Source organism: Lepidochelys kempii, chromosome 3, assembly GCF_965140285.1.
Source record: "Lepidochelys kempii isolate rLepKem1 chromosome 3, rLepKem1.hap1, whole genome shotgun sequence".
In the NCBI taxonomy this organism is placed as follows: Eukaryota; Metazoa; Chordata; order Testudines; family Cheloniidae; genus Lepidochelys; species Lepidochelys kempii.
Window position 1 is genome coordinate 84702306 of NC_136382.1, and position 27071 is coordinate 84729376.

The 27071-nt window shown below is 41.8% G+C and overlaps 2 protein-coding genes across 4 annotated transcripts in view; one reads left to right on the forward strand and one right to left on the reverse strand.

Moving 5' to 3' along the window:
• LOC144930413 (uncharacterized) overlaps positions 1–27071 on the reverse strand; it is a 72121-nt gene that overhangs the window by 30748 nt on the left and 14302 nt on the right. Inside the window, exons 4-5 of one of the 3 annotated variants that reach the window (XM_078852160.1) lie at positions 18634–18700; positions 14645–14755 (exon numbers count right to left, since the gene is read on the reverse strand). In XM_078852160.1, coding sequence (XP_078708286.1) covers positions 14688–14755; positions 18634–18700 — 135 coding nt within the window. In that variant the 3' untranslated portion in view covers positions 14645–14687. Of the gene's footprint in view, positions 1–14291; positions 14756–18633; positions 18701–27071 lie in introns of those variants that run through there. The other 2 variants (XM_078852159.1, XM_078852158.1) reach the window with 2 other exon arrangements.
• On the forward strand, positions 4634–14548 carry LOC140908202 (coiled-coil domain-containing protein 162). The gene is made up of 6 exons (XM_073335157.1): positions 4634–4672; positions 5853–6082; positions 9593–9731; positions 10106–10226; positions 11487–11596; positions 14492–14548. The coding sequence occupies exons 1-6, from the start codon at positions 4634–4636 to the stop codon at positions 14546–14548; spliced, it is 696 nt and encodes a 231-aa protein (XP_073191258.1).

Here is a 27071-nt window from a genome sequence, read left to right on the forward strand (position 1 = left end):
ACCACTACAAAAGTTATTTTTCCTCCCTTGGTATCCTGCTGTTAATTGAATTGTCTTGTTAGACTGACCTCACACTTGGTAAGGCAACTCCCATCTTTTCATGTATTTATACCTGCGCCTGTATTTTCCACTCAATGCACCTGATGAAGTGGGTTCTAGCCCACAAAAGTTTATGCCCAAATAAATTTGTTAGTCTCTAAGATGCCACAAGGACTCCTTATTGTTAGAGCTATTGTATATTTAGGCCAATTTCCAGTTTAGTTTCTGGATGTTTCATTTATATAGTGTGTGTTTATAGAATATATAACAAAGTAGCATTGTGTCTCTATGGAAGAACGCACTATGGATCTGGGATCTCTTTGCTCTTAGTCATTTAGATGTTATGGAAACGTTTCACTTTTCAGGCTGGAGTCGCAAATGGGGAAAGTAATGATGCTGTCTTCCTTATAACTTTTAGCCTAGCGGTTAGGGCACTCACCTCAGATGTGCGAGACCCAGTTCAATCTCACTATCCTCTGCTTGATGTGGAAAAGGGATTTGAATTTGGATCTTCCACACTGTAGGGGTATCCTAGCTACTGGGCTATGGGATATTCTGGGGTGGAGTGCTCTCAATCGCTCTTGTTGAACCTGTTCTACTTCATATAAATAATTATTGAATAAAGGACTTGAACATAAGTCTCCTACATCCTAGGCAAGTGCTCTAATCACCAGGCTATAGGGTCACTCTTTCCCTGTCCTAATGCCTGTAGCAATTCATAGTCATTTAAATGTTTACTGGGTTTTTTTCAGTTTGCCCCCAAAATGTCATTTTTGGTTCAACCTCTAAATTAAACTTTTTTTCAGTTTTCTGGAATTGCCAGCAAACCAACAAATCCATTATTTGCCCAGCTCTACTCCTGACTCATAGTCATGTTCTTTAGCTACAAGCTAGCCCTTCTACCATGAGAAAAGCTGCTTTCCATTAAATGTCCCTGGTATCAGTAGGATGTATTTTCACTTATGTTAATCCACCGGCTGGTGGATACATTTTTGTGCAGTTGTTTCTTATGAAATTGCAAGTGGCTAGTCACTGCATTCAGCTTAAGCATAGCAACTAAAGGCTTGTCTATGGACTTGCTTTAGTCTGCACTTGCCTGCCATGCACGAAGTAGCCCATGTGGACCCCGCTGGCATGCATTAACATTTCCCTAGCATATAGGGACTACCTTAATATGCACTAGGGAACTTGTAGTGTGCACCAGCAGGGTGTACAAGGCCAGTTAGTGTGTGACCTACTAGTGTGGACTAAAACTAACATTCCTCTGATGTGGACTAAAACACCATGTAGACAAGCCCTTAGCTTTTCACTAAGTACAAAACTACAGTCAGTTGCAGGTCGCTGCCCATGACTGTGATGTTCGGTTCAGCATATTAATATGAAAGCGTAAGCTAGTTACATCAAAAAGATTTTATAAGGATGGTATTTAAAATGTGATTTTGGTGTCTCTTCAGAGCAGTATATTTGTGCTCTGGGAATATTTTGGCTTACCAGAGTGTTACAGACAGTATGCACCATGGGCTGCCTCCCCTGAGTAACTCTGCAGTAAGGAGTGTGTTTGCCTCACAGCTCTGGCTCCCGCAGCTAGTGGTCCCATGCACCCCACGGTGAGTAAAATGTACTTTCAAAGAATGACTGATTTGATTTGTTTCCTTTTTGTACTTGGGTGCTGAAGGGAGAAGTTGTTGTTCAGTTCTTGCTGTGATACTCCATTCTGTGGTAGCACCGAACTTAGCACATAGTGATTTTTCGTTTCTGTGATCATAGTCCATTTCACTTTGTCACTGGGGTCCCCAGAAAAAGTCCACTAATTAGCAAGTAATCAAAAAACTAAAAAATAGAAGCGAACTATTACTGTAAGTCATCGTATCCCTTGCATCCAAAGTAGGATTATTCCCTACACTGTATGTTGGGTCATTTTATCTACCCTAATTGTAATGATGGACCTTCCACTAACTTCCTGTTGTGGGTCATCAGAGGCATTAAAGAAAAAGGCTAGTCATAGGGCCTGATACAAAGCCTACTGAAGGTAACTTTCCATTGACTTCTTTGGATTAGGCCCATAGATGCTAGGGTTAGTAGATGTTTCCAGATATTCAGTTTAAACTTTCCTTTGCTCATTTTCATCTTAGCACTCCTCGCCATACCCCACTGGATCACCCTAAATGACTACTTTCCTACCTTGGTGTTATACTTTTTAAGTCCTTACAGAATTGTGAAACTTCTATAGTTGGTAGCTTGCTCTAAATCAGCAGTTCTCAAACTGGGCTCCGCGGACTAGGGGGTCTGCGGGTCATGTCCGGGGCTGCTGGCCTCGCTGATCAACTCCTTCCTTTCCCTCCCCGTGCCTCCTGTATGTTGTGGAACTGCTGTTCAGCAGCATGCAGGAGGCGCTGGGTGGGAGTGGGAGGATTGGGGAAGGGGGCAAAAAGAGGCGGGAAAGAGGAGGGGCGGGGGGTAGGGCCTTGGGGGAAAGGGTGGAGTGGGGGTTGAGAATCTCTGGGGAAAATTAGAACCCAGTTTAGGGGTCTGTGAAAATTTTTAAATCAAAATGGGGGTCCTCTGGTTGCTAAAGTTTGAGAACCGCTGCTCTAAATGATCATACTGAGCCATTATGTAGAACAAGTGAAGAATGAGATTTGCCTTCTGTGAAGAAGAAGAAGAATAATAGTTTCTTTAGGACAGAATGTGCCCTAAATCATCAAAGTTAGGCAGGTGAAAAGCAGAGCCGTAACAGCCAAGTGAGAATGTTTGGGAACCATCCAGTTGGTGCAGTTTGCATGGGTCTGGCAGTTTGGCAGGAAATGCACTCAGCAGTGCATCCTCAGATTCCTGTTACTGCTTTAAAAAGAAGTAATGGGTGCTTCTCCCCACTAAGGCCTGCTCTCATGGGTAGGGGATTCTTGTTGCCTAACCCCATGCCACTAAGCTGGCAGACTGTGTCTCATTAGGGTTTTGATGCATTGGTGGGTGTGTCAGCTTAAAGGATTTTGCCTTTAATGCCTAAGTATAGTGCTGTCAACGTATGACCACTGAACTCCTCCTTTCTTTCAATATAGTTTGTGGCAAAACTCAAAGATAACGAAATTTAAAAAAATGTGAACGTGATGTTAAATCTGACACCAGCTTCCAACAATCCAGGAAACGGAGGGGGAAGATAACAGTCCCTTAACTCATCCCACTGTTGTCTCAGCAGTCCTAGTGCATCTTGTATAGTTCCAATTATACACTTATCTGCAACTCATGCAAAGAAGTCAGAGCATGGTATATTACAGACTAAGCCGCTGTCTGCACTGTGGATTTTATTCCTCAGCTCAAGTTAGATGAGACCTTTATTATTGTTTGAACATTATTTTTGTGCTTCTGAATGTTATCTGAATTTGTTTTAGACATTGACGCTGTTTCCTTGGAGGGCATTTCTAGTAGATGGAGGACCGTGTCCAGTCACTATCAGCAATCTAAATACCATAAATTATAACATGCAGGTGTGGTGACTGGTACTTGTTGTACATCCAAAAGTTACTGTGCCTGTCTCCAAATTATTTTACCATTCACCATTTGTTTGTTTATTTAAAAAAACCGGCTGCTCTTGGACAATGAAATTGAACTAGGCAATTTCATTTTTGGTTCTCCTGCAGCTATCACAATGTTGTTGTGCTTGGGTAACAAAGTTCTTCCATGACTTTTAGGTCCACAGTGCCAGAGGCTTCTAGTAGAATCCATCTGTTCATACAAATGGATGGACGACTTTTAAAGTAATTGTACTAACAATAACTCATTACCATAGTTACTCACTGAGATCTGTCTGGGTAACCTAGAAAAATCACCATGAGTGTCTCCTCCTCCAGTTGTGCCTGTGCAGACTGAGTGATGACGATCGAAGAGTTGCTCATGGGGTGCTGGTCGGGATGCCATTTCTAATGGAGGATATACTGCGGAGTAGCTATGATGTTGTTATGGAAGATCATGCTGAATGGCAAACTGCTGTAGCTAATTAAAAACAGGTACCTCTGACAAATTAATTCATTTAGGCTATCCAGCTTGGAGTGGTTCCTCCTTGTCTGCCTCAGAAGGAGGCCATTCTGCCTCACTATGCCTCCTAGCAGCTGATAGCCATTTGACAGGGAATTAATGTGGTAAGTGTCATTAAAGAGTCTAGGGCCCATTGGTAAGGGGCAGGGCAATTAGCAGTCTATTGCCCAGCTTCTCTGGCTGAGGAAGACAGCAAACACAGGCTGTGTCTACACTAGCGAGCTTGCAGTGGTACAGCTGTAGCGATGAGGCTGCGCTGCTGTAAGATGTCTTGTGTAGCTGGCTTGTGCCAACGGGAGAGAGCTCCTGTCCACGTAATTAAACCACTCCCAATAAGCAGCGGTAGTTATGTTGGCGGGAGTAGCTCTTGCATCAACATAGTGCTGTGCACACTACCACTTATGCTGGCAAAATGTATGACGCTCTGGGATGTGTTCTTTCTCACACCCTTGAGTGACAGAAGTTTTGCTTACATAAATGGTGGTGTAGACATGGCCACAGTCAGGCTCAATCCCTCTGAGCAAGGCAGAGCAGGAGCAGTCTATAGCCCAGCTCTCCGACTATGGCAGACAGCAAATGCACACAAGCCATTCAGCGTAAGGTGGGTAGGCTGCTGCCCTGAACTGGAGGCCCCGCCTCTTATACTTCCTGTTCTGCCTTTCTGCTTCCAGCATGAAGGGTGGGGCTGGCCCGGCTCACCACAGAGGGCTGGGAGTGGTTCCTCCCTGGCAGCCTATGTGGGAAACCACTCTACCTTCCTGCACAGCTCTTATGAAAAACTCCCTTTGACTTCAGTGAATCCTGGGAGTGTAGCATAAAAGAGTGGCTCTTAGTCCCATATAGTTATACTGCAATGGCCTATCATGCTTTTGACTGTATGATGGGATGTAATGTGTTTCAAAGAAACTTTTAGACTGTAGCTGGGAATGAGGAGAGCCACAGTGACAGAGCCCATTAAAAGGGTTGCTGGTGCCCACCATCCAGCTGCTGTACTTGATGCCATCAGAAACTGCGGGACAAAGCAGGGCCTCTTCACTTTCCTCACCTGTACCTCAGAGGACTAGAGGGTGAGACACTTATCTGCCCCTTTAACAAGAGCTGCTCAGTGCAGAGAGGCCTGGCCCCCTTGTATAGCAAGGACTGATAGTTAAGAAGAGGACTGGGTCCTCAGGCGTTGCTTCCAATAACATTTGCACAATGGATAAAAATTGGGTGAATGGTCACTGGGGAGCATTAAGCCTTTCCAGAACCTACCACAAAGGTTTGGTTCAGGGGATGGGCTGAGATTCAAGCCATTTCTGATGGAAAGCAGATAAACCTACCGGTTAGTAAACACGTAAGTGTACAGTGATACTGTCAGGAAATGTGAGTGTGGAGAAAAGTGCAAAGAGAACAAGTTATTTATTTTTTAATAGGGGCTGTTTCCTTCAGGACTTGAGCTGAGGATCTGAGTTTTTAAAGATATTTTTGTCAACAGCCCAGCAGGGAGTTTTATTGGGGCAACTGACTCAAGGAAAGTGGCAATAAGATGAAAGATTTGTATGTGTGTATGTGTGTTTTGGCCTTGTCTTTTCTATAGTCATTGCAATGAAAAAATAGCCAGGATTTTACCTCCGCTAGATTTTGTAGGACACTAGTGTATGGAAACAATTACAGTGGGTTGCAAGTTTTTTTTTGTTCAATCTCTAACAGGCGTACAGTGGCTTATCTCATTTTATTAAACAATGAAGTATATGATATGAGATTGTAACAAAATATGTCTCCCATAATAATTTCATTAGAATTTGGCAGAAATTGATGAATCACATGCCAGTGGGTCAGAGAGCAGCAGAAAGATTTGCAAAGCTCTGCCAAGGCTCCACGATCCAGTTACTTCACGTGCTTTGCTGAGATCTTTTCTGATAATATGGAAGCAATTGGAAGTATTAAAGGCAGAATGGGGTAGACTTAAACTGAAAGTCAAGGATATCAATACAGTTCCTCTTTACAAACAGTTTGCTGAGCTATATGGGTGAGTTTCATTCTGATGTAAAAGTATTCTAGACTGGAGTGGTTGTGAAAGTTTAAAAAAAATAAATGCCTGTACCATTCTTCACACTGTTCTCTTATTCTTAGCCTATTTCAATGTGCTCTGTTTTAGTTCTACCTTTCTTTAGTTTGGTACAAAATCGATAATTATTCTAATATCTTTGCTTTCTCTTTAGAATAGGGTTTTTGACCTGATCTGATTTCTTTGTACCTGAATTGTTCATTAGTCAGGTTGTTCCAAATGTATTCCTGTGGCCTTTCAGTGACACTATTATTTATACCTGTCTCTTTAGGACATTCAGATCAATGTTACACACAGTACTTTTAAAAATTGACATTCCTGAAGCTGATTTTTAATAAAGTGGAAGTGTACCAGGATTCTTCCTAATCCTCCCACTTGGCTTGGCCTGAATAATGTGCATTAGAAAATCTGGCAAGTTTTCTTTAGAGGGACACTTACTAAAAGCCTAAAACTATATCTTTTTAAAAATGTGATAAGGCATTGCCCTCCTGGTCCCCTGAAATAAAATCTATTACCAAAATGAGCAACATAATGAAAATAAAAGTTTGCTGGATAACACAGTAGTAATAGGTTTCACAGTAACAGCCGTGTTAGTCTGTATTCGCAAAAAGAAAAGGAGTACTTGTGGCACCTTAGAGACTAACCAATTTATTTGAGCATAAGCTTTCGTGAGCTACAGCTCACTTCATCGGATGCATACCGTGGAAACTGCAGCAGACTTTATATATACACAGAGAATATGAAACAATACCTCCTCCCACCCCACTGTCCTGCTGGTAATAGCTTATCTATAGTTTGCTATTATCGTAATATTATCTATAATATATTATATATAATATATATATATAATATAATATAATAATATTATCTATAGTTTGCTATTATCATCAGTTTGGATGAGCTATTACCAGCAGGAGAGTGAGTTTGTGTGTGTATGGGGGTGGGGGGAATGTGAGAAAACCTGGATTTGTGCAGGAAATAGTCCAACTTGATAGTCATGCACATTGTGTAAAGAGTTGTCACTTTGGATGGGCTATCACCAGCAGGAGAGTGAATTTGTGGGGGGGAGTGGAGGGTGAGAAAACCTGGATTTGTGCTGGAAATGGCCCACCTGATGATCACTTTAGATAAGCTATTACCAGCAAGACAGTGGGGTGGGAGGAGGTATTGTTTCATATTCTCTGTGTATATATAAAGTCTGCTGCAGTTTCCACGGTATGCATCCGATGAAGTGAGCTGTAGCTCACGAAAGCTTATGCTCAAATAAATTGGTTAGTCTCTAAGGTGCCACAAGTACTCCTTTTCTTTTTACAGTAGTAATACAGTCTAGGTAGCGGGGTGTTTTGGGGCTATTGGAAAACAGGATTCTCACAAAATGAAGCAGAGAAGAAGTGTCTGTTTGCGTCCGTGCAATCATTTTTGTCTTAATGGGTTAGTTTGTTCCTTTAACAAACTGGTATCAGGTCTCTCTCTATTCTAGTCATCAGATATCAAAGTGCCACTGAATACCTTCACTGTACTGTTCCTGTGTGACGTGTTGTGTTGCTATCTTCAGATTATATTGAGATCACTCAGATGTCAATTTTATGCCCCTACTCGCTGGTATAACCTGTTGTTAAACCAGTGAGTTACAATAGAAATACCGACTCACTGTTATCTCTAGTGACTTGAGAGAAGAAATACTAAGATATCATTGTTAGTTATACTTACATAAAAGCAGACCTCCCAATTTATATCTACAAATCCCTGAACAACAGAAGCATATCTGAGTAGAATGTCATACCAGTTTTCTACTGTGCCCAGTCTCTGTTTTGTGCAGCAGGGTGGGGCTGTCAGGGAGGTGATTGCAGCTTTCTAGTTTTCAAACTAGTCCAATGCTGACCTCACAATGCTGACGCACTTTAGAGCTATACTCACCTGTGCTAGCTGGTAAAGGCTCTCAAGGAGCCATCTGAGCATAGCTAACATGCAGTAATGCTCCTGCCACACTCCCTCCTGCCCTGGCACATCCCTGTGGTGAGTCCAGAGCGGAAGGGTGGCATATGAGCAAGACATGCCAGATTAATGCCAGTGTAGGACTCCCCCATGTCAGGGGAGTTTTCAGGTGGCCTAATCTGGCTCCTTAGCACAGTGCAGGCCAGGGAAGGGGGCGAAAATCTGGTGATACAATGTCACCTAGAGAGCAGGGGGAGTTGGGAGCTGTTCTTCATTGCTCATTCGGAAGAAGAGAAGAAATTGCCAGGGCTGGGGAGCTGCAAGAGCAAGACCCACCTGCAATACCCAGACCCACTTACTGGTATAGCCTGGGGATTTGGTAAGAATCTGTATGCATCCTGGGACTGGGATCTCTGCCCTCTGTAGAGCTTATACAGTCTGCAGGGGGGGAGAGCCCCTAGTTCCAGGAACATGTAGTGCACTTGAGCTCAATCTGCTCCTACAGCATTCTGAAACTCTTCAGGAGTACTGGGGAGCTGGGGGCATGGGTTCTTCACGCTAAATGTGTGGCAGGGCACTTCTCCCACACATCTGGGCACTGGGCAGCTGTGGCTCCAGCAATCACTCTTGCTTTATCCCCACTGTTTCAGGGCTATGCTAATTTGTGCCAGCTGCCAAGGGACTGATATGGTAGTCATGAGCACTGGGGTACAGCCAAGCTCCTTTTCCCTCCCCCCCCCCCCGCCGCCTTTTCCAAATTCCCTACGCTGGCACCTCCGGAGGAGGTATTAGTGTAGCAGTTCCTATGCCAACTCTGTGCCAGCAGAGAATTTCTCTATGCCAGGATGATTCATCTGTGCTGGGTTTAGGGATCACTTTGTTGAATCTTGGTGTATATATTTTGTGAATGGAAACAGCTCTGTGGAAAGTGCTGGTAAAACACTGCAGTCACCCCCTTCACTGGGGAAAGCTTCCACTCATCTTGAGCAAATGAGGTTTTCAAGTTCTGCAGATGTCTGTGTCTAATGCGATCAATGGTGTCAAATGTAACCTGGTACCTGTGCCCTTTTGTCAATTGCTCCTCTTGTTGTTTGGAGACATAAAGGGCCCTTTCAGTAGTCAGGCTGGCACTGTTTCAACCTAGCAAACGCGATCAGATACGAGAGGGCAGCATGGGGGAGTGTCTACATCTCTTTGGTTTTCAGGGGAGAAGTTCGTACTGGCAACCAGAATTCTCTGCTTTGTTTTAGCTCTTCCTGCTTCATCCACTGAACTTTTATTTTTCTATAACTATTGAAAAAAGAAGTGATGTAATGTGAGATTCAATATCACATGATTGGTCCACACAGAAAATCTTGCTTTGCTAGCAGGGCTTCCCGACAGGGTAACAGGGGATAGTGAAATGAGTCCCAGTGCTTATGTGTCGGGGGAGGGGAGGGTAAAGGTACTTGTGGCCGGAAAGAGAGAAATACAGAAGAGACTGAAAATACTGTTGAGAAAGGAATATGTGTAACATCTTTGTCTGGGTTTCTTTAGCACTGACATCCTATACCCTGCTATGAGAGCCATCGCCAGGCACATGGGCACAGAAGATGAGTTTGAAGGACTTGTGACAAGCTCTCAGTCTATACTTCCCCCAAAAGGAGCATCAGAAATTGAAGTCAAAACACGGCAGGTAAAGGAGGACTATTACTGTGCAGGGGGAGTGCTGTTGACCGACATGGAACCATTAAAACCTGTGGGGGGCCTAAACAGGGTCACCTGTAGGGGTAGGTCAAGCAAACTGGGACCTGTGCTGTAAGTCCCACATCTCAATGCCCTGGAGCAGCATAAAGCAGCTGTAATGGACTAGTGAATCTGACCCCCAAAGTATTCGTGCTACTGAATTGGACACAATATAACTTCCCTAAATTATCTTATTTTCACTCCTACATACTGTGTGTTTTTTAAACTTACTTTTTAAAAAACTGAAAATTGGCAAAGCACAGCAGATGAGGTATAATAAGCATAGAGATTTAATGTGAACAATTTACTGTACACTTACTATAGCTTCAAAAACTGCTGGAAAGTCTAGAAATACACATGATCCATGATGTGAAAAAGAAAATTAACCAGGAGATGACACTAGTTACATCTGAAAGAGCAAGAGCAGGAAATGGCCTCCCTACAGGTAAGGTGTTAAAATACAAAATGCATTTTTACATTTAGCCCTCCACCTCTTTTCTGCGTAGGAAGCATACCAAACATGGGAAGCCCAATCCTACAGCCTTTACATATGTGTGGGAGCTCTGGAAGGACTTGGGTTACAGTAGGCTTACTAGTTTTGTAGCTGCTTCCATCCATTTTCCCACTGGGGAACATGCGTCCCTAGCGGCACATGGAGGGTGGAGTGCAAGGATTCTACCCAGCCTTTGTGCAGGGTGGTAAGTTTCCTGTCTATCCTTCCTGCTTCCCTTTGCACCCATTCAAGAGCGAGGAACAATTTGTCCCACATACAGTGAAATCATTGGTGAAAATTTACCAACATCACATAAAATTCCCTTCAGGTTTTGATAAAGCCCAGCCCTTTATGTGAAAATGCCCATTCCTTGACTATGCTACCATGTGATGAAGACTTGTACACTGGGGTTTCAAGCACCTGACCCATTTGACATACTTATCCAGCCTGCTCACCTAGATTCAAATGCTGCAAAATCTAAACTTTGACTTTGTTTTTATAAAGCAAGTTTTAACCATAATTATTGCAAAGAAAACTTTCCAGATATGAGCTGTGTGTGCCAAACTAACTCAAACTTTTTTCCCTGCATCTGCAGACAGCTTGAAACTGCTCCCACTTATCTCATTGGGGTGTCAATGCTTAAGCCAAATGATGACACTTTAAAAGCCAGACTTCCAAGTCATTTAAGTGCATAACTATGCACTTTAATTTATACATTTAGGATAACTGTGCAGATCCGATAAGTGCATGCACAAATGGTCAAACAAGCAAGTGGTGGAAATAATGGTAGTTCTAGAAGTGGCTGGTACCATTTTTTCCCACTGACTGGTGTTGAATGCAACAGTAATTTTTCTACCCAAACATTTAGTTACTACATAAAAAGCCATATTCTACTCTCAAATTTCATGCAAAGCTCTTATTATCAGGCAGTGATCAATTGTGGATAGGGCCCTAACTGGGGCACCTGGCCCATAACAAAAATGTATTTTACCCTTTTGACACCATGTATCTAACACCCCTGCTGCATAGAATCACATAATTTGTTTGTGGTGATGGTTACCTTCTGTTGCATACAGTTTTAGAAAGATTGAGAAATCCTAAACTACAAATTGCACATGGTATCATTTTACAGGGATTAAAGAGGGATCAATATTTTGTGACAGACATCTGTTGATGTATTGTTTGTTATGTTTTTTCCCCTGGCTCCTCCAGAGCTCTGGAAGCATCGAATCATGCAAGAAAACTTCTCAGCTGTAAGACCACAAATAGTCGAAACATTTGTTCAGAGACTAATGGAAAATTACCAAGAATCTGATGTAGAGGTACATATATTGTGTTTCTGTCCTGGCACAACTAATCTTTATTTACATCTTTACTTATTAAAACCTGGGTCAGTCAGTGATGCACAAGAGAAACACCCTCTCTTAAACTTATGAGTTTACGTTCAGATTATGTTAGCAATGTGAGCATGTGTTATGTATGACACTGACCACCTTGTAATGTAATTTTGTTCAGATCTCACAACTGTAGTAAGGTCAGGCGGAATTAGTACTGGGATTAGAGGCTTCTAAGCAACTATAGGAAAGTAGTGTTGGGGACTCAAAAGGCAGAACTCTTCCTACTAAATCAGTGTCCCTATGTGGTATTAGGAAGTACTCCGTTGCCACTTTAAGTCATTAAAGAACTGATGTATTCACTCTAAGAGTAGGGGTGTTGGCCCCAATGTCCTGGCCAGTTTCCAAGTTGGTAATTACATTTTTCATACCTAAAAGTTCTTGTTGCAGTTTCAGTTGGAAAAGGTATTCATTTCTCATGTTGTATAGTTGTAATGTGCTTCGTATTTGTATGTGACGCTGCTTTCTCACAGAGGGCCCGCAGAGAATGTAAGGGCCGCCCTGACAGCCAACTGGTAGACGCCTGTGTTTTTGGAGCTGAAGGACAAGGCTTTTAGTCTTAGCTTCTTAGAGATGTTTGCGGTTTATATAGTAATTGTCTGTTCTCTACAACACATGGATTTGTCACATACGTTGCTGTTTTTCACCCTGAGGGTAGAGGACAGTTTCATGGTGGATGAAATAATCCCTGTATTTATCTTAAATTCATAATTTGGAGATCTTTAGGGATGAAAAGTATTTTTATAAATATATGTTCAATTATAATGAAATATTAGGTCATTATCAGACCTGCTACCTTGTTTTCACTGAAATGTGATTCAGTATTGAGATGCATTGCTTGGTTCCTAGCAATAAGCCTGTTCCCCATCCAAATTCTGAGTGAATTGTGGGGGAAGTGGAGAAATTTCCCTCAGAGCTCTCCGATCTACAAGTGAGCGTATGGAACTAAGGTCTTGTCTGCACACAAACTTGCAATGGTTTAATTTATCTGCTCCAAACCCCTATGTTGGACCCTCTTATTTCAGTTTGAGTCATTGATTTCAATTTAGCTTTAGCAACTTTACATGTAGACAAGCCCTATATTCTGAGGAACACAAGATTACTGAGGAACACAAGATGTTTTTTCAAAAGCTCAGAGTCCTGGACAATATCCAGTTTAGATAATTACATGGTCTTACTTAAAATTGTAATTTTAGTAGAAATAGTTTATTCTCCCTTCCAAAAACTTCTGTGCAGCAAGTCTGATACAGAATAGCTATTGTCTGAAGTAAATAGGATGAAATTCAATAAGGACAAATGCAAAGTACTCCACTTAAGAAGGAACAATCAGTTGCACACACACAAAATGGGAAATGACTGCTTAGGAAGGAGTACTGCGGAAAGGGATCTGGGGGTCATAGTGGATCACAAGCTAAATATGAGTCAACAGTGTAATGATGTTAAAAAAAAGCAAACATCATTCTGGGATGTATTAGCAGCAGTATTGTAAGCAAGACACGAGAAGTAATTCTTCTGCTCTACTCCAGACTGATTAGGCCTCAACTGGAGTACTGTGTCCAGTTCTGGGCACCACATTTCAGGAAAGATGTGGAAAAATTGGAGAAAGTCTAGAGAAGAGCAACAAAAATGATTAAAGGTCTAGAAAACATGACCTTTGAGGGAAGATTGAAAAAAATTGGGTTTGTTTAGTCTGGAGAAGAGAAGACTGAGGGAGGACGTGATAACAGTTTTCACGTACATAAAAAGTTGTTACAAGGAGGAGGGAGAAAAATTGTTGTTCTTAACCTCTGAGGATAGGACAAGAAGCAATGGGCTTATATTGCCGAAAGGGTGGTTTAGGTGGGACATTAGAAAAACTTCCTAACTGTCAGAGTGGTTAAGCACTGGAATAAGTTGCCTAGGGAGGTTGTGGAATCTCCATCATTGGGGATTTTTAAGAGCAGGTTGGACTAAAACCTGTCAGGGATGGTCTAGATAATACTTAGTCCTGACTTGAGTGCAGGGGACTGGACTAGATGACCTCTCGAGGTCCCTTCCAGTTCTATGATTCTATAATTGTATTTCACTCCAGACATGGTTGCATTTCAGTAGGGGATGAGAAATACCTATGCACAGTGTATCACTTTGAGATCCTCTAGGTGAAACACTCTAAAAATATGGTGCCATGGGTGAACTTAAACATGTTAACAGTTACCATGGGGCAGTATCTTCCCTTTCTGAGGAATTTTCTATATTTAAAATATATCCCTTAATGAGGTGTTAGCTTACTGTGCTAAGATTAGGTAAAATATGTCTTTTTAAGTACAACTAAAGATTTTACATGTTTACTTTAAGTAGACTGTTGTGTGGAAGTTGGCGCTCTATCTATCTAATCTATCTATCAATTCAAAAAACCCTTCATTGATTAGGTTTGCAAAGTCAACCATTCAAAAGATAAGAAATGCTAGAATTACAGTTTCCTATTCAACTGTCTTAACCATAAGGCCAGTCTTCCTCTTTTTATAATCTGGCTGGTAGCCACCTCTTAAGCACCCCCTCATGGCCTGAGGTTGCTCTCAGGCCTCTTTTCCCCTCTTCGGGGCCTTTTAAGTGTGCCGCATACAAACTCTTAAGTTCAGCAATATCCCTCTGTAAGGTTGGATTTATTAATGTATGAAAATATTCAGAATAGAAGTTTGCAAATCCCCGTCAAGTCTCTGATCCCAGGTCTTCCCTGCCTGGAGCCTTGTCCTTGAAAACTCAAGGTATCCTGCTGAAGTCTACTTGCTCCCAGCAGCCAGTGACTCTGCTTGTTTCTTCCTGAGCATCCCCCTCTCTCTGCAGCTTCCTGCTGCTCTTATAGGAGAATTACCTGATCCCTGCTCAGGTGTGCCTCCTTAGTAACTAGGGTTGGCTGGCCCCAGGCCTCTAGACCTTAAAGGGGCAAGCGACTCTGTTACACTCTTCCTGCAATCCTCTGCCTCGTTCACTACATACCTTCTGCAATAAATGAGGCAAGGGTCCGATTGATAAGTCTCTTTTACAACAACACCCTGATTTTTCTCCAGAGCAGATCAATCTTGTCGATGAACTCATAAAGCCCCAGTCCTGTGGAAAAAAAATAGTATGTGATCATATAATTAAGGACTGTATCATAATTCATATGCTCAAGGGTTTGAATTAAGGTTGCATGGGCAAGCTTGATTCTGGCATTTCCTAACTTCTGAGTGCTTGACATTGCAACCTTAATAATGTTCTTTTAACACATGGTGGGAGGATGGGGGAGAGGCAGAGCATGAGAGCACGCACTTAAGAAATCACACAAACTTGGGTGGGCGGGAATTCCACCATGTAGCATCATATTGAAATCCATATGGTTCATCAGCGGGATTGGAACATTTAGGTTCAGCCCCTTGCACTTGAGCTAATGGAGTAAGAGGTGGCAGTAGTAGGTTGTCAATCCTCTGTGTGAACCAGCACTAGTGGGGGATGAGACACACACTTTGCCAGTGGGTTTCACAGTTATTTGCTAACAGCAGGGGAATGGTGAAAAACTCAGGAATCTGGGGTTCCATTCCAGGCTCTGGAGAGCAGTGTGCTCTACAGGGCACAGACTCTTCTGCCTCTTCCCCCAAACTGTGGCCCCCTCTTAACCCATTTCCTACAGTCTGTCTCTGTGCTGTCTCTACCCCACCCCAGCGCCTCATTGCAGTCCCATTCTTCTCACCCAGTCAGTCCCAGTCTCTACTCCTCAGGCTCCTCCCTGTCTCTGTGCCCCATACACTGGCTGCTAGTCTTTGTCTGCCTCCCCAGACACTTCATCCAATATCAGTCTTACCCCCCACTCCATCTCTGACTCCTTAACCCAGTCTTTTTGTCTAGCCAATCCGTCTGTCTCTCTCTCTCTCTCTCTCCTTGCCCCAGGTCTTTGTCCGATCTCAGTGTCATTCCCCCACCGGCCAATCCCACTAGCTCCCAATCTTTCACCTTTCCTGTTTCCCTCACCACCCCGTGGTTCCCAGCCCTAGACTCCTTGCCCAACTGGTCCCAGCCTCTCCTTCCATACCCAGCTCCCAGTGTCCCCACGCAACCTGTCCCAGCCTCCTCTCCCACTACCACCTCTGGCTCCCAGTCTTAGCCTTGCCCCCTCTTCAGTTCCCAGTCCCAGTCTCCTTGCCAGTCTCAAACTAGTCCCAGGCTTACCAGATTCCTTCTCCCAAACTATCCCTTTCCCTCCCCCCACTTCAGCTTTGTTCCCTCTGCAATTGAATCAGATGGCTTCTTCCTTCACAGGGCCTGGCTTCCAACAGGGTGGGGGAGTCCTGGACAGGACAGGTGCCCTGCTCTCAGTTTCAGTGCCTCGCCCCACCCTGGCTCAGAACAATTTGGACCAGCCATTACAGAGAACATTTGGCTCTTCCTCTGAAGCCCTAGGCTGGCGCATGCTCAGTTACTCTGTTGGGATGGCATATGCACAGTCTGATCAGCACTAGGAGCTGTGAGAGCCTTGAGCATGTTCAGTGAGCTTGGACTATTCAGAGATTTTATCTGTTAAACGCTAAGTAGTCTACTGAGTGTGTGTAAACTGTAAATTTTTTGTCAAAGGCTTCTAAATTGGTCAATTTTTGGCCAGTTTTCACTAGGGTGGAAAAGGCACACCCCTGACACACAGACGTACCAAATTTAAAGCCCATGCTCTAAAGGCTAGGGGCACTGGAGTTGTTCAAATAAAAGACAAGCATTTTTTAACAGGGCAATTCTTATTCTAGCCTTATTCTTAGAAATGGCTGAACTGTTCTGGCTGAAATTTTACAGAAGAATTTAACCTGAGGCAGACACCCAGCACGGGAAAAATCAGTCTAAATGGTTAAAGTTTGTTTGGCAAAGTTATAAGCAACTGAACACTGGGTTCTGTAATGGGAAGTGTCGGGCAATCATAAAAATAGTTGGTGCTACCAGCCATGAGTATAGTCTGCATTTTTGCACATAAAGGCTTCTGGAATCAGATTTTTCAAAATGACCCCTGACTTTCTAATGTACTCACAATTGAGTATGAATGCAAACTGGTTGCAAATGCAATAGATTAAGGATGAAAATGAAACTTTATACATGTAATAACTACCTGCCTGTGCCTGCAAACCAGGCAGACAAATAAAGTCCATTAGTTGTGCTCCCATTTCTGCTAATGTGGATGCCATCTCTAGGAATCAGATTGGTGCTGTGTTTTCAAGTATCAAGAGACCTACTAACAATACATTGCTGTTTATTTGATTCTTTATTAAGCAGTCTGTGCCTGGAGCTGTACAAACCTATAAGGAGACATTTGACTTGCCCCAAGAAACTTACAACCTAGTAGTTTACTGTACAGCTTAGCTGCAGTTCCTCTGATTTCTATCTTCAAGGAATAGGGGCGGTTAGGGTAAGTGGGATCAGGGTTCACCAGAACTTCATGGCCCCACACAGACTCTTTCTTCTAATATCAGATTTCTTAATTTTCCTCCCTCAGCCCTCCCCAATATACTTTCTCTCAATCTCTCTTACCCACTGGATTCATTGCTCATCTTCTTTGTCTCTTTCTCTCCCCCCCTTCATAACCACAAATAGACTCGTGGGTTTTTATATGTCGTTCTACATCTTAGCACCCTCAAAACATTGGGTCTGAACCTCGGGGAGCCTTTGTATTCAGCCCCTTTAAAGGAAATAACTTCAAAGCAAATAGAGATACAAAATGTGGATATTTTACAGAACTGTTTAATTACGGTAATGTAACTTTTCAGTTAGAAGTGGAGTCAAGCCATGAGGTTCATTTCTGTATCTAAACTTTTTCAAAGTTCTGGGATCTTCAGACCAAGGGTTTTGGTTTAGGCCCATCTCTAGTTTCACTGATTTACTTTTTTCTTCTTTGATAGATAGCAGAGCTGAGTCATGAGATGATTATGGAAATAACTGCTCTAAGAGCCAGACTCACTAATCTAGAAAAAAAAAAAATCTCTGTCTCAAAGAGGAGATAAGGAAAGAAGTACAAGATGAATATGAAACGTTAGTGCAGAATCTATTTGTGACTTGTTTACATCTAAAAGTAAGTACAAACCAAGTGGGTATCTGATAAGTCCCTTTTAGTTGCCATTGTATTATCTAGTATGTGGCATAGAAAGGAATGAATTAGAGAAATGGGCCCACAAGCTAAAGTGGATGGATGAATTACTGTTCATCTCTTTATGTACTTTGGGAGTATCTTGGGGAAATTTTCAGCTAGGGAAGTATGCGGATCTAGTCTGATGAAGAGAAGGTACATTTTATAGGGGACTAATATCCCATTAAAAAGGGTGGGGACACTTGCTCTTTTTACCCACAGTGGTGAGAATGTTTGTTTGTTTTTAAATTAAACTTTAACTTTTAATGTATATTATTTTTCTTAGTAACCTAGGGCCAACTTGTTATGCCATTCCTCATGCTGAGTAGTGCCTTACTTCCCAAATGATTCCTCTTGTTGATTTCACTTGGGCTATTTGAGGAGTAAGGTACTACGCAGCAAGGGTGATGGTATCACAATCCAGCTTCTAAATTGAAATGTAAGAAAATTACTCACTTGATCAATAACCTGTTCTAGAAGCAATCCAATACATAATCTTGGGGCTCTAGTTCAGGATTATCAGTGAGGTATCCACAAGCCCATTAATGCCCCAGAGGACGGCAAGGGTGGTAGCAGAATTACTTGCAGTCTCATCTCCCCACTCTCACTTGTTGTCTCTAGCATGAATCCATTTTGTACCAAAAAGCTTGTTCTTACAACATGCTACTCATTCTGTTAAAGACGTGTGTCTTGTGCATATTGGTAGCGTATCTACAAAGCTATGCAACTGAAATGACATGGGCTAGAATGTCTGGCTAGGGGAAGAAATCTGCTTCCTCATTCTGATACTTTATGACTCTGGGAAATATTATCAGATAAAGCTTTCAAGTAGGAACTAAGATACTTCTCATACCTTCTAAAATACTGTGTGCAAGGGACTCCATAGGGCCTGTTAGTCCATGTTCCTCTTTTTCCAGCATCTGATGAGCAGAATACAATCCCATTAAAAGGTGGTAAAAAAAATTTGCAGAGAAATGAAGGTCTTGCATATCTTATAAAAAGAGCCACTAATTCATTTAAATGCTCTGCTAGATGCATTTTAGTGAGTTAACTGCATATTTTTATATGGAAGCATTATTTAGACTATAGTTTTATTAAGTTCATATGCATGTGTCTTCCCTCCTCCATAATGTTTCTAATTGCAGGGGAAGCTAGATGACTATCGCCTTAATATGAGCCGACAAGTGTTTGAGATCATCAGTGAAGTGAGAAAAGAAGGGGTTGACAATATGATTGATTTGAAGAAAAAATTTGGTTCCACTAAAGATGATGATGGATTGAAAGTACATTTATCTAAAGTAAGGGCGGGGTTTTGTTTTGTTTTGTTTCTTTGTTTTTTAAGTGTAGGAATTATGGGCCCAAACCAAATGCCTGGATCTAAAACCTACTGAACTTTTGTGGTGGTTTTGACTCTGAACTTGGCAACTGTCTTGTGTGTCTGTAATGGGCTGACCCAAAAACTTGCATCCTACTCCTGGTGAACTTTGGAGAGGTTGAGTTCTTGGTCTAAACTTTGCAGTTCAGGTCCATCTGAAGTAGAAATGAAAATGGAATTTAACCATAAAAGCAAAAGGACATTGTTATTATTTAGAGCAGATGATGTTCTCAGCACTGGACAAAAAGAGAGAGAGAAAGAAATTAGTATTCTAGGAGCTTTTAGTCTGAAATTTAGGAGGAGAATCAACATGAGAATAGACCCTTGTTCACAGGCAGACACACACAGGCCCCAGTTCAGCAAAACACTTCAGCACTTGCTTAATTTAGCACAAGTAGTCCGGTTGTAAGTCAGAGACTACTCATGTGCATAAAGTTAATCACACGTAAGCACTTTGCTGAATAGCAATGGGGACCACTCATGTGCTTTGCTGAACTGGGGCCATAATCACTAAATCAAGTAATCCTATCTCTCCATAACTAGTCCATAATCTGAAAATTAGGTATCCAAAAGGTCAACATGGGGGGGGGGGGAATCTTATACATCTGAGAAAAGCTACCATAAATTCCATTTAACTACACATGAAGTGCCTACCAGCTTTTGGTCACGGTGGTAATACGAATAATAAGTAATAGTGCATTTAGCCAAATCATTAGCTCCCCAATGAAGAAGATAATCCAGTGAAAGAAACAAACTTAGATCATTTTTATGTCCAAGGCTAGTTCAATTCATGTGGGAAACTTGGAAGAATAGAGTTGCTGATGAGTCCATCAATTAAGTCAAATGAGACCATCTTGGTCTTCCTTTGTCAGACCAGAATCTAATGTCTAAATATCTAAATCTATGATAAATTATAAAAATACACCACCTGGTCTAACAAGTGCAAAAACATGTGATGGGAAATGTAAATGTAATGTGGCCACCCAGACCCATCCATCTCAAGAGTACAGGTTTCATCAACAAGCCTCCCAGCTGGGGCAATGTCAGGGAAAATAGGGTTCAGCTTCTCATATATCTTCTAATTTTGCCATAATGCTGGTAGGTCATCCTTATCAGGAAAATCGTAAGTGGGGTGAAACAGGGTACTGAATATGAACCAATGAATATGACCCAAAACCACCATTTGGGTAAATTTGGATATCCACAGAAAAATCCATGTGTTTTATCTCAGTTAGTAGTGTTTTATTTTTACACAGTTTACCTGTTTGTTCATTTTCTGTCTGTGGGCAGTGTTCACTTCTGTTCCCTCAGACGTACAGTAACTGAAGTTCATTTTGAAAAGTGCACTGGTTTAAACTGCAAAGTTTGAAACTTTGGAAGTTCAGATCCGTTGGAGAGAAAACATATTGTAAAAACATTGCAGGTTGCTCTAAGGGAAAGTGCCATTGTAAGAAGTCTTTCTTAGTGACTGTGATAATGTTGTCTTTAGCAAGAGCAGCTGCAGTTCTTGCAGGATGAAAACACCAGACTACATGAGCTGGTGTGTAAGCTGAAAGTCCTAAGCTGTTGGAAGCAGACTATTCAAAAGGCACAACTCTCTGTAAAGCTGAGAAATGCAGAGAAGGTGAGAAGTCCCGATTCCTTCATTTTTACTATTGTCTTTTTTTTGTTTTCTGCTTAAACTAGGGATCAAATTTGGCCAGCTCGCAGTAGCTAAAAAGCCAGTACTCTCTCATGGTGATTGTTATCTTGTGCTCCAAATTCTAAGCTTCATTTTAAAAGAAGTAAATTATGGTTGTTCACAGTCCAAAGGTTATTTTTACAGAGTGTAAACCTGAACAGAGATGTCTGCCTCAATCAGCAGACAGTCTGAAATAACTCTGAGAAGTACTATGAACAGCCCACATTCACCCCATCGAGGCATTGACTCCGAAGACTAATTTTGACCATTTATATGTCAAAATTAACTATTTCACTACTGATCAAAGCAAATGAGACAGAAGAGGGACAACAATATTATGAAGATATGTATAGTCTAGTGGGAGAGGATGGGTATTTGTTTGTGGACGTAGTTTGGGAAAGTACTGCTTTTTTTGGGTAGAGGGGAAGGCTTAGGATAATTTGAATTCTGCTTTGGTGTTGTCAAGGTTCCTTCCCCACTCTGAACTCTAGGGTACAGATGTGGGGACCTGCATGAAAACCTCCTAAGCTTATTTTTACCAGCTTAGGTTAAAACTTCCCCAAGGTACAAACTATTTTCCTTTTTCCCTTGGACTTTATTGTTGCCACCACCAAGTGTCTAACAGATATATAACTAGGAAAGAGCCCACCTGGAAACGTCTTTCCCTCCAAAATCCTCCCCAAACCCTCCACCCCCTTTCCTGGGGAAGGCTTGATAAAAATCCTCACCAATTTATATAGGTGAACACAGACCCAACCCCTTGGATCTAAAGAACAATGAAAAAGCAATCAGATTCTTAAAAGAAGAATTTTAATAGAAGTAAAAGAATCACCTCTGTAAAATCAAGATGGTAAATACCTTACAGGGTAATTAGATTCAAAACATAGAGAATCCCTCTAGGCAAAACCTTAAGTTACAAAAAGACACAAAAACAGGAATCTACATTCCATTCAGCACAGCTTATTTTCTCAGCCATTTAAAGAAATCAGAATCTAATGCATATCTAGCTAGATTACTTACTAAGTTCTAAGACTCCATTCCTGTTCTGTTCCCGGCAAATGCATCACACAGTCAGAGAGCCTTTGTTTCTCCCCGCCTCCAGCTTTTGAAAGTATCTTGTCTCCTCATTGGTCATTGTGGTCAGGTGCCAGTGAGGTTATCCTAGCTTCTTAACCCTTTACAGGTGAAAGGGTTTTTCCTCTGGCCAGGTGGGATTTTAAAGGTGTTTACCCTTCCCTTTATATTTGTGACAGGTGTGCATGGTGCTTTTTATAGAAGGGAACTACAGGGTATTTAAGAAAAGCAGAATGGGATACAAGGTTCTCATTTAAATTAAGGAAAAGATGGATTAAGCTCAAAGATTACTAAATTAAACCAAAGTGCAGATGAATGGAAAAAATATGCCTTCTCTCTCTGAATGTGGTTGGACAGAAAGAAACATATAGTTTACTGACAGTTACATGGATTATTTGGCTCTATAAGCCAAACCAAAGAAAGGCAGAATGATCATACTTGTTAATTTAAAATTAGTAAAGGCAGAATGGTGTGTGTGTGTGTTTAAACCAATGTACAACTGTATGTGCATACACTTTGTTAATTTATGTCAAGGAGATGCTAAATAGGTGGATGGATGATTGATTAATCAAAAAAGAGACTGAATTAGACTTCTGGCTTGTGGATTTGAAATAAAACGATGGCTCTCTATGACTTAAAAAAAATTAAAACAGGAAAAATTAATGGGAATGTTGGTTTTGTTAGTTTAAATTGAGACAGCAAACTAGGTAATATATATGGTTGACCATCTTAAAAACTGAAGAGGGTAGAACAGATTCTCAGCTGTGTTAATTCATACCAAAGAAAGCCAGAAAGGAATCCAATAAGTGTTAACTTAGTGACAGGAAGGAAAGAACAAAATATTGCTTTGTATAAAGACTTGATGCTTATTGTATAAAAAGTCATTTTATAAAGCGTTACTTTACATGATTCAACTAGCCAAAACAAATGCATGGGCCTGACTTGCTGTGTGCTACTCTATGAATTCTTGGCAAGGCTGAAACTGGAGCCTGCATGTTTTTATTTCATCTTGTAGTCCTAGGGGCAGGTCAAGATTTATTTACAGAGCGAGAGAAGCGCAATACTGCAGATTACGTCACAAGTGAGCAATATTCTGTTGCTCTGGTTGAAGGTGCACCCCACCATGGGTCAATGCAGTCTCTATAGCTTAGGGGCGTTCCTGGATTCCTCATTGACGCTGAGCTCTTGCATAGCAGCATCTGTGAGTAACACTTTCTACAACCTTCACTTGGCTAGGAGTCTCCGTCTCATCCAGGTGAACGATAATTTGACCTCAGTTATTCATGCCTGCATCACGTCTTGGCTGGACTACTGCAGAGTGGTTTTCCTGGGCATGAAACCTTCAGTATTTAGGAAATTCCGACAAGTACAGACAGCTGCAGCTCATCTATTCAGCAACCTAGGCTACTGCAAGCACAGCAAGCCTATCCGCTGCTCACGACGCTGGCTACCCATAGAATATCAAATCAAGTTGAAGATCTTGGTCCTTATTTTCAAGATGACCCTGGGCCTAGGCCAGGGGTGGGCAAACTTTTTGGTATGGGAAACTTTTTGGTATGAGGGCCACATCGGGGTTCCAAACTGTGTGGAGGGCCAGGTGTAGTGTATTAAATTGCTCCCTGTAGGATTGTGCTACTTACATTGTACTATTTACAGCTGCCAGTCCTGGTGCTCGGAGCGGCATGGTAAGGGGGCAGGGGGGGTTGGATAAGGGGCAGGAGGTTCCGGGGGGCAGTCAGGGGACAGGGAGCAGTTGGATAGGATGGAGGTTCAGGAGGGGTCAGGGGACAGGAAACAGGGGGTTGGATAGGCATGGGAGCCCTGGGGGCCCTGTCAGGGGGCGGGGGTGTGGATAGGGATTGGGGCAGTCAGAGGACAAGGAGCAAGGGGGTTGGATAGGGGTTGGGGTCCTGGGGGGGCAGTTGGGGCAGTCGGGACAAGGAGCAAGGGGGTTGGAAAACGTTTAGAAAATGGCAAGTGAGGCACTAAAGCTGTTTAACAACCAAAAGGATTAAAGAATACATATGTTTCTGCTGAGAAGAGAGGGGGGAAAAAAATTGGGCTGACCTTGTGATGTGGTTCAGGATTATGTATGAAGTGTCAGGTACATACCGCAAGATCTCTGAGACTCGTATAGACTTTTTATCAGAAGCACATGTGACCATTTAATCATAGTATCCTATAACATATTGGGGCCCTCCATGCAGGATGGAAAGTCAGTGGCTACCATTCTGACGTTTTATTATTTATGTGGTGTAACATGGGGCTTTAAAAACATGCAAGAAAAGAAGGACCCTTCCCTCAAGAAGAATTTACAATCTACATAAAATCGATGCAACAAAAGGACTGAGTAATTATCTTTGGTATGCAAGGAAGGTACCTATAGCTGCAGTGGGTTTGAATATACTGGAGTGAGGAGAGTTACTGAGGCAGAAGACAGGGAAGGAGGGTGTCAGGGTATGTATTACCCAGCCATGATGACAACTGAAGGTAAAAGTGAATGCAGGGCTGGCCTCAAACACAAGCAGAATAAGTGGCTGCTTTGTGCCCTACTCTTTGGCCTGTGGGCTCATGTGTCTTGTGTACTCTGCAACTAATATGCAACTCATGATCCAATTTTTCTTTTTGTCAATTCAGGGCTGGCTCCATAAATCTGCTAGGCCAGTCCTGTATGAGTGAGTGAGTGTTCTATGGCAGAGAACACAAAATGGGATGGGAACCAGTCAATGTAAATTCCAGAATCAAATCCAGCAAACCCAGTTTCCCACAGAATCTGACTGCAACAGGATTCCATTGAACTTGAGGACAAATCTATTCATATTCAGCCGTACTGCGAGTTCTTATGAGTTTTGCTCACCAAAGCAGGACAAAATGATAAAGCTAATCACTGAACCGTGACAGATTATTTCCTGTAATTACTGAGGTTTTCTTTGCAAGTGATTATATCCCAGGTATCAGTATTATTGTCTGCCTGTCTGTAAACTTGCTGATAAGATTTCACTTTTAATTGAAACATATATGAATTAACATTCTAGGTGATAGTTGAAAACATTGAGATCTGATTCTACTTCAACTTTAATGGGAGTGTTTTATCCGAGTAAGGACTGCAGGAAACAGTTTAAAGGAGATCTGCAAAGGGAAAAATTAGGCTCATGCCTTTTTGTATGTATGAAGGAGTCCTGAATGTGGAGGCTATGTGGATTTGTTGTTTTCAGGGGTGGGGGTTGGTTCTTAATTACATTAGAAATTCAGATCATGTCTAGGTTAGAAGATCAGAGTTAACTTGAGTGGTCAACACCTGAATTGGCTTAGCCTAGGTATGAGCTGCAAAGCCATACCTTTGAGTTACTGTGTCCTCATTGGTGCTGCGCTCACCCATCTTGAGGCATATCCCAGGGTTCTTTGTACAGCAGGAAGCTGATCTGCTCTGATTCTTTCCCAATGAATTATGGAAGGACTAGACTCTGCTTCTGGACACACAGGGGAATTGTGGGAAAGCACTGGAAGACTATCAATACTTGAGTGATTTAGCCTACATCCTCACTGCAAAGTAGGAAGGTTACCAGCCTGAGTGAAAACAGCACCAGAGCTCTAGCTCATATACTGAGTAGTGCCAGCTAGCCTAGATTTTAAAACACCCACAAACTCAGGGGCAATACCTGAGTCAAAGTCTGAGTTAACTCTACAGTGAAGATGTACCCAGAGCATGAATGAAGAACTGTTAAGAGAGTGAGAGACCCTTAGTCAGTCTGGTTGTTTAAAACTTTTGTTTGTTTTATTAACACCTATTTAACGCTAGTGATTAACGTTTTGAATACAGGAAGACTTTGCTAAAAATTCAACACCCTCAGCCTTTAATAACATGTTAAGAATTCAAAATAAATGTATCCTATACCTCCTGCTGGTCCTCCAAAAAAACCAAGGAAGATCAGATTTTGTATTCCTGATATTGCTTAGGACCAGGGATCCTAGAAATCTATTTGCCATGGAAAACGTGGCATTTCCATTTTTACAGAGAAATCTGTATTTTTTACATTTTATGAAAATATAAAAACATATATTAACTTTTAATTCTACTTTACTGAAAGTACCAGTGTCACTTATTCAATGCGCACAACCTCCTCCTCCTGTGGTTGATTTTTTTTAATGTGCTGTAAATTTACATAGCTAAACATACTCCAATAAGCTGCTTCCAACGTACAGAGGTTACTCAGTGGCATATAGGGGTTTGTGTTTTAATGCATCTCAAATTTCACTTCAGCCTCCAGATGTAAGTAATTAAAGTTATGAAAAGAGGCCACAAACTTTAAAAATCACCCTTACAGACCATGTTGCTGAGTTTGGCCAGGACAAATTTCAAGTTGATGGTAATGTGCATTTCTGTACTGTATGTGACAAGGCTGTAGATTACATTTGAAGGCAGACAGTTGAAGACCACGAGGAAAGTGCTAAACATAAATGGAATGAAAAGAAATGAAGAGGTTGAAACAGCAGGGTCATCAACTACAGCAAAGAAACAATGCACTGTGACTGGATCATTCTATTCATTTTATTTTATTATAATGATTGATGGCATTGGTAGGCTTTGTACTTGCTTTAAAAAACTGTAAATGTATCAATAAAACATTGTGTTCAACTGATACCTATATATATTGTGGCCAGGAAAACTAAGGTTCAGTGTTTCATTTTAATTGAGTAAAAATGTGAATTTTATGGTTTGTTTTTTTCTTGGAGAATTTTTGGTTTTTTTTAATCACAGAAAACTAGGATCTCTTAAGGGCTTATCTACACACAAGTGTAATATTTTAACTACACTGGTACAACCCCCTCGTGTGGACACCATCGCCAGTATAAAGGTGCTTATACTCATAAGGGTAGGATGTAAGATATCCTTATGCTGAGGTCTGGTCTACACTTAAAAGGTAGGTTGGCATAGCTGTGGTGCTCAGGGGTGTGAAAAACTGACAGCCTAAACCCCAGTGTAGATGCAGCTAGGTTGAAGGAAGAATGCTTCTGTCATCCTAGCTATTGTCGCTCAGGGAAGTGGAGTTCCTAAAGTGATAGAAAAGAACTTTCCATCACTGTCAGAAGCATCCTCACTAGAGGCATAGCTATGGTGTGGTAGCTGTGCCTCTGTAGTGAAGACATGGACTCATATAAG